Here is an 8,160-nt window from a genome sequence, read left to right on the forward strand (position 1 = left end):
TAGCAGGTCAGGGCTCGGGCTTCGGTCCTCATTGCTGTCGTAGCGTCCTCCACATCGGGATGGTAGCCACGGTGTGCTGCTTCTCCATCGTTGCCGTGGGCGCGTTTCTGAGCGTCGATGATGCTGTGTACGTCGCGGCCATGGCCGAGGCGTTGATGCACTAGGATGGCGGAGGGCTGCCTACCGCCTGGCGGTGTTTGGTGAATGGACACATCCTTGGTGGGACACACTAAGGGCATGCACTGGCTGGTGTTGGGTTCGTGTCATCGAGACAACGAACTTTCCTCCTGCTGCGCCGCCGCATGCTCGAGCAACGTGCGAATTTCTCGACGGGCACGGCGATCCTCGGACGTCGCGGCCTTTGGAAGGCCATGCAGCAAGGCGGTTGCTGCGGCGATGTTCTGGCTTACTCGGGCAAAGTGAGGAAGGGTCCCATCATCGGTGAGGATCCTTTGGTGTATGGTGCGGGCCGTGGCACACGCGCGCCCCCTGTCTTTGCGGCGTTCAATCTCGCGATTAATGTCTGCGTACTCCTAGACGAGCCCTTGCCCGACCTCATCGATTTCTTGCTGACGGACCCTCAGCTGCTCCATCCTTAGGTGAGATAGGGATGTCGTCTCTTCCCCAGATTTGCCGTCAGGGTTGTTTGTCGGGGTAACCTCTTCCCCGGAGACACTTTCGACGTGCCCCTCGGGGGTCTGCGCCATGAAGCACTCCCGGGAAGGGTGGTGGCTCCCCCTACTGGAGTCCAAGCTGGAGAGAAATCCTAGCTCCTCATTGAGGAGCCCGTAGAGAGTCTCCGTATCATGCTCAATCGCCCCCATGAACTCGATGTCCGTGGGTGACTGAACCACACGTAGTGCCAGAAGGTGGCCAGCGGTCGCCGCAGCGTTACGGAGACCAAACGGAAACGCTGTCGGGGTGCTCCGTACGGGGCCTTCCAGAAATAGGGCGATGTTGCGGGAGGCCTCCCTTGATGACTAGGGTCCAAGGGAGTTGCCCGATGGGCCCTCAAGCCTCAGACGGTCGAGGTTGATGGAAGGGAGAGACTGGGCGGCCGTGTGAGTCAGCGCTAGCTCTCCTAGTGTGACAATGAAATCTAGGTCGCCGAAACGCATGTGTGTGCTCGGGGTCTAGCTGATTGCGTGGGTGGCCATCCGAGGCCTGATTTGGAACACGCAAGTCCCCTACCTGGCGCGCCAACTGTCGGTGTTTCGTACAAGCACCGGCAAGTAAATTTATAGTAATGCGCGTTAGGCTCAGATGGTGCGCTAAAGGACACAAGATTTATACTGGTTCGGGCTGAATGTCCCTATGTCCAGTTTGTTGCTGCTCGTGTTATTAGCACCGAAAATAGTTCGTAGTAGGGGGTACAAATGATCGAGAGAGGGACTGGTCCCAAGTCTCTGATGGAAGGGTTGAAAGGAGGCCAAGAGCTTGGTAGCAGCTTGACTGTGTGTGTGAGTGTCTTGTGTTGTTCGGTCAAAGATCGGTCCCTTTGATGGAGAAAGCGCATCCCCTTTTATAGATGAAGGGGCTAGCTTTACAAGGGTGAGGGCTTTAGGATGCGTACTCTACCTAGTCTTGTGGCTCATGTCTACCCGGCCTAGTTCTTCATTCTGATGAGTGCGAAGGAAAATAAGCGCCTACAATACTGTCGATGCCTCTATAGAATGTCAGGTTGGTTACAGAATGCCGCCCTGCGCAGGGTATGGGCTGCAGTATAGTGGTTTTGACTTATGAGCCTCCCCCAGCCTTGCTCCGCATGCCTTCTGGTTCCTATGAGTCTTCGTCGAAGGTACGCAAGGTCGGGGTCCGGAGTAGCGCCATGGCAAAGGTCTTCTGACTTGGTGGACCTGAGGGGTCGGGAAGCGGGCACCGCTCCCTTGGGTCCATAGCGTGGTGGCGGAATATCCATCGTTCGTGGAGATAGCAAATCCTTTTCTAGAGCGTAGCGGTTGTCGTATATCTTCGTCGAGTTCCGTGTCCCAGAGCTGAAGGCGGCGCCTACAACTCTATAGGGCGAGGAGCACGCACCTGTAATACCTTTCGGGCTCTACGGCGCCCGAAAGGGTCTAAAGCACCTGTCCCGTCGTTCCCTGGCAGTACTTTTCCTGCCAGGGCGCAGGGTATGGTCCTTAGAGCCATGGTTGACCCGAACGTCTCGTCTTGCCCTATACCCATCATCATGAGGGAACGGGGAGAAGTTGTCAGGTAAGATAAAACCAGTCTTTAGATATCGAGCAGGGCGAGGCTCGTTCCTGGCCGTCAAGTGAAGCAGAGACCAGTCCTTATCTCTTGGGCGAGACCGAGCCCGCCCCTCCGGGGTCGGGCGAGGCAGAGTCTATCCCTCAGCCCTCGGGCGAGACCGAGCCCGCCCCAAAGGCGTCGGGCGAGACGGAGACTAGCCCTGAGCCCTCGGGCGAGGCACAGCTATCTCAAAGGCGTCGAGCGAGGCGGAACCCAACTCCTGTCATTCGAGCAAGGGACATTACGGCGCCCTTATCCGTCCAGAAGTTTTTAACGTCCGATGGTTATTGGTTCCACCTTCTGGGGTACCACGGTATTAGGTCCCCGACATCGCTATTTGCTGCACCTTGTCAGCATGGGCAATCACTGCCATTGATAAGTGCAGGCGAGCTTTCATATGGGCAGGGAGCACTACGGTCGCTGGTGGGAAATGTAAAGTCGCCTGGACTGTGGTATGTGCTCCCAGGGACCTTGGTGGCCTCGGACAGCCGGACCTCAGGATACTCGGCTACGCTCTCAGATTGAGATGGGAGTGGCTACGACGCACGCGCCCAGACTCGGCTTGGGCGTTGTTGCCGGCGACGGCGGAGCACTGCGTTGCCCACATGTTCAACGCCGCCACCTCAATCATCCTGGGTGACGGAGCAACCGCAAGATTCTGGACCGATGACTGGCTCCCTGCTGGTCCAATATGTCACTGGGCACCGGTTGTGTTCGCGTCTGTGCCCAGCCGACGACGTCGCCGCTGCGTCCGCGTTGCTCTAGCCAACAGGCAGTGGACGAGAGATGTCTCCGGTGCGACATCGGCCACATTCATCACCCAATTCCTACGGGTGTGGGAAATGGTGGATGGCACCCAGCTACAGCAGGACGTCCCCGACAAGTTGGTCTGGAACCTGACGACTGATGGCGTATACTCCAGTTCTTCGACGTATCGCGCCTTCTTCCATGGACGTGTCCAAATGATTGGGGCAGCCGAGCTCTGGGCGACGGCCGCGCCACCAAAGGTCAAAATTTTCTTTTGGCTCGCTCTCCACAGGCGACTCTGGACAGCGGCGAGGAGACGACGCCATGGGCTGCAAGCAAACGACGACTACGTGATGTGTTCACAGGAGCCCGAAACGGCTGATCATCTGTTCGCTGCTTGCGTGTTCACCAGAGAGTTGTGGCATCGACTGCTCCAAAGGGTTGGGTTCCAGTTCCTTTGCCCAAACGGTGATGCTGATTTGGTGAACTGGTGGCTGGCATCGAGGAGGGAGATATCATCCGGGTTCAAAAAGGGATTTGATTCTTTGGTGCTGCTTGTCTCATGGGAGACTTGGAAGGAGCGGAATCGGAGGACCTTCGGTGGAGCACCTTCATCAGTTGCACAGGTGATGCAAGGGATACAAATGGAGGGAGCCGAGTGGGTCAGCGCGGGATTCCGTTCGCTTGCACCGCTGTTCGCGCCATAGGGGTTTAACCTCGCTATATATCTACTTGTCGCAAAAGAAAGTTTACTTAGTTAGTACAAAGTAGTGGCAGCACCGTTCAAGCGGGTGATTTGTGTTGTGTGTTCCTCGTACAAAATGCGGCACCTCGCCGTCGTTGGGTCGAGATGTACTAAAACATCTATCTCCCCTTAATGAAGCACGTGCTATGCACGATTTCGATTTTTTTTTTTTTGAATTCTATAGAGTCATCTGTTTTCGAACTAAGTAAGTTAGTAGGAATCTGTTGCTACCTAATGTTGGCACTTTCAATGTATTAAGAGAACAATTTGAGGATGCTATAACCTTGGAGAGACTTCTTACGTGGCTTCTATATAACTCATGGGAGGTGGATGCGCCACGCTCAGGACCCATCTTGGGATGCAAACCTATCAAATCACAACATTTAGTTTGTCGGTACCCTGACCGTATTATATTGCCATGGTCACAGCTCATGCAGTCAGAGTGTGATTGAGGTCCATGTGTACGATGGAAAACTTATTTGATAAACTTTCAAATTGATGTAGTCCCATTTCAATATCATTGTATTCGGCTGATGGTTTTGTGGCTGATAAGCTGACTGATGTTATTTTATTGTGAGAAAAAACACTCTACCAGACTAATAAACCGAGCTAATAAGTTCAAACAAACAGGATGCAAGGCCTCCCAAACATCACGACATGTCTGTTTCTATCATTTGTTGTGCGTCGTCTTGGACCTGATAATCAAACTTAGGACTGGCTCAAGTTGGAGCACACCCTAACCATATGCAGAACACCTCAAGGATGCCTAAAATGTCCTTCCCTTGACCACTACGTTAGAATACCATCATGGGCATCTAATCCAAGTTGGAAGGCCAATCCGTATCAGGTTCGGGTCTATCTTGGACTCCACAAGCATTCCGCACTAAAAATAACGTCCGGACCATATATAGGTTCCGGTTTCGAAGTTCTACATATGAAGGTATAACTTAGAAGATCGTGTCATATCAAGCTACATTCTATGAAAAAACATAGGTAATACGATGCAATTATATTTGTCCGTCCTAATGTCATGTACTATTGACCAGAGTTACGTGTGGAAATGGAAATGGAAATGGTCCTAGATCCACCCTTAGCATTAGTTGCTAATAGTATGCGATGGTAAAAAAAAAACAATTGGTATATGCTGAACACTCCCTCTAAGCATCCCATTAAGCATCCCATATTGTGAATCCTCTTCTAGGCATTCATTCCCGCCGGGGCATAGAAGAGGCTTTCGTTACTAGTATCGGTTTGGCGGGCATCGCATTTTTTTATAATACGTATCACTATTTCTAGATAAGGAAGACATACATATAGACGTATGAATACAGACACGCACGTAAAGGATACAGAGACAGCTGTCCCAGCCAAACATCACGAGGGACCCTAAAGAAAAGAATAATTACACCAAAGCCCCTAAGTCCTCCATGAAACCGATCGCTTGAAATCCTCGTCGCCGGCCACCGCCGCCGTCGAAGACGTCGGGCACCAGCACCACCCTGAGCTGAAGGAGCCCCATCGCACAATGGCTTTGATGGGAGTCGAAGTAGATGAAGCCATCGGCGGTCGCCCATCAACCGGGGCCGCGCCCCAAGCTCTTCAGCTCCTGGATCTGGACTCACCAACGACGACCGCTGCCGTCGAGGGAGGGACGAGCTTGATCCAGCCACCAGTCGTCCAAAACACCTGCAGCCTGCTCCGCACCCTTGAGGAAGAATGCTAGCAGCTTCATCACCTGACAGAGACGACGAAGCGCTGACCTTGGACTCCTGTACACTCCCTGACCTCGCCAGTGACGCTGGAGAAGAACGCCACCGGGGCGAGGAAGAGGCCGGGAGAAGTTATTCTCCTGCGTCGTCGCCGCCTCCGCCTCGCCGATGCCGCTGGGAAAAGCAAGCTGTAGCTGTACCTTCTTTTCGCCCTGGGCAACTGTAGCGGGAGAAGAAGGAGAAGAGACAGAGGAGAGGGTGACGACTCGCGGTCATCGCATTGTTAGATGAAAAAGGATTAGATACGCATTTGTTTTCATATTTTTGTCCGGATTTGGATTCGAATATGGATTGCATTAACAATGCCGGATATGATATGATTAGATATCGACATCATAAAAATACGATTTGAGTATTCGATACGGATAAGGTATCGGATGTTGAATATCCGGACTTGAATACGGACAAATCTGAACGCCTCTAAATAGATTCGGTCTCGAATACTGTCGAAAAATATTCATACCGTTTTCACTCCTATAAAAAAAAAACAAGAGAACTGTTTTACTTGTGCTTGGGGCTTGGGCCAATGCAGGATTGGCTGATCCCATCAAGGCTGAAAGTCCCAAGCCCATGTAGAAATGGCACTACGATCTTTGTCTCAATCGGCAGCTGTGTAGGTGTATCAAGCATTCGGACCACGCTTTAATTTATTTTGAGCGTATATTCACCACTCCGTACAAACCAAATCCGGGCACATCGCCACACTAGCTAATTTTCAGAGTTTTTTTTCGTGCGCTCGTTAGAAGAAAATTTTACCTTAACTGATCTTTGCCAATGGAACATAACTGCATAACATAATGTGTGGTACGGCAAATTGATTTTGTGTGGTCGATAGCCACAATTTATTGAAATTTGAAAACATATGACCCTACGCTGGGCAGCCGGGCTGGTGGCGATATCACAATTTATGCCCGGATTAAATCCATGTGTAAAATTTTAAAGTGCAAGGGTGTCGCATAGGGTGTTTAGATACTAATAAAAAAATAAATTACAGAATCCGTCGGTAATCTGCTAGACAAATTTATTAAGCCTAATTAATCCATCATTAGCATATATGTTACTGTAGCACCACATTGGCTCGTTCGACTGGTCGAATTTTGACTGAAACTCGTTGGAAAACACTGTTCTGGCTGAATTTTTGTGAGAGAAAAACACTATTCCGGCTGAAAAAAAGTCGAACAAGCCGAATATGGGGTAAGCCGAACTGGGCCATTGTCAAATCTGGACTAATTAGGTTTAAAAGATTCATCTCGTAAATTAGTCACAAACTGTGTAATTAGTTATTTTTAGTCTATATTTAATATTCTATGCATGTGTCCAAACATTCGATAAGATATTGAGTAAACTTTATGGACGGAACTAAACAAGACTATGTATTACCACCTAAAAAGCCGAAGACGGTTTTCATCCGCATGTAATTTCGTGTGTGCGCCTAATAAAAGGAGGTTTTTCCCTGTGTGCCATTACGAAAGATACTCCATTCCTACATGCCACTAAAAAGTTCACACAGACTCTGGTGTCATGATGCTAAACTTTCTTGTCATCCACGCCATTTTGTTCGTCTTCCGTTAGATTTCCACCGTTTATTAGCCCTGACATGTGGACCCAACTAGGAAAAATGTACAAAATGCCCCCCTCTCTCCCAATCCCTCCCCACACACGTCGCGCTCCTGCGGTCCTGCCCCTCCGGCGCTTGTTGCGCTCCCGGTCCAGCAGCCCGTCCTCGTTGCCGTGGACGCCGCGCGTGCGTCCTCGGCACCGTGGACGCAGTCTCCTCGCTCGCCGTCGCGGCCACATCATCCTCGTCGGCTCGCTCGCGGTGTCTGACCAGCTCGCGCTGAGCACCTCGTGGACGACTGTTGCGACTGTGGGGCTCCAGCCCTGCTCTTCCCGCAGGACAGCCCGCGTAGCCACGAGGGTGGGCGCGGTTGCCATCGCGTGAGTAGCCGCTGTCGTCCCTCCGCGGCCGCGATGGCCACGCCTCCACACCAGTCGTGCCTTTGCGCCCCGGATGGGGGCTCGCCGGCAGCCGACAGCCGCACACCCTCCCGCCCACCGTCGGCCGCCGCTCGCCCCGCCAACAGCCACGCGCCTGCCCTCCCCGCCATCAGCCAAGCGAGCTCGCCCCACCGGCAGCACGCGCTCGCCCGCCCGCCGGTAGCCGCGCGCTCGTTCGCGCCGCCGCCTGCGCCCGCGTGCTCGCTCGCCGGCCGCCGCTCGTTCGCGCCACGCGAGCTCGCCCTGCCGGCAGCCACGCGCTCGCTCGCGCCGCCGTTAGCCGCGCGTTCGTTCGCGCCGCCGCCTGCGCCCGCATGCTCGCTCTCCGGCCGCCGCTCACCCCGCCAACAGCCACGCGCCTACCCCGCCCGCCATCAGCCGCATGAGCTCGCCCCGTCGGCAGCACGCGCTGGCCCACCCGTCGGTAGCCGCGCGCTCGTTCGCGCCGCCGCCTATGCCAGCGTGCTTGCTTGCCAACCGCCGCTCGTTTGCGCCACGCGAGCTCGCCCCCGCCGGCAGCCACGCGCTCACCCGCACCACTGCGTGCGTCCGCATGCTCGCTCGCTGGCCGCCACTCGTTCGCGCCACGCGAGCTCGCCCACGCCGCCCGCTTGCTCAGAACGAAGGAGAAAGGCATGGAGGAAGGGATAA

At 53.6% G+C, this 8,160-nt stretch overlaps 1 protein-coding gene across 1 annotated transcript; it reads left to right on the forward strand.

The window, feature by feature from the left end:
- The first annotated feature begins 7,482 nt into the window (after positions 1-7,482).
- On the forward strand, positions 7,483-8,160 carry LOC136454246 (uncharacterized). Its single transcript, XM_066454737.1, has one exon. It carries the CDS (start codon positions 7,483-7,485, stop codon positions 8,158-8,160), a length of 678 nt encoding a protein of 225 aa, XP_066310834.1.

The sequence above is a fragment of the Miscanthus floridulus genome, chromosome 5 (assembly GCF_019320115.1).
Source record: "Miscanthus floridulus cultivar M001 chromosome 5, ASM1932011v1, whole genome shotgun sequence".
Taxonomy (NCBI): Eukaryota; Viridiplantae; Streptophyta; class Magnoliopsida; order Poales; family Poaceae; genus Miscanthus; species Miscanthus floridulus.

Bases quoted from the DNA above. Each gene is read 5' to 3' on its own strand.
- LOC136454246 (XM_066454737.1), top strand. From the start codon at position 7,483: ATGGCCACGCCTCCACACCAGTCGTGCCTTTGCGCCCCGGATGGGGGC.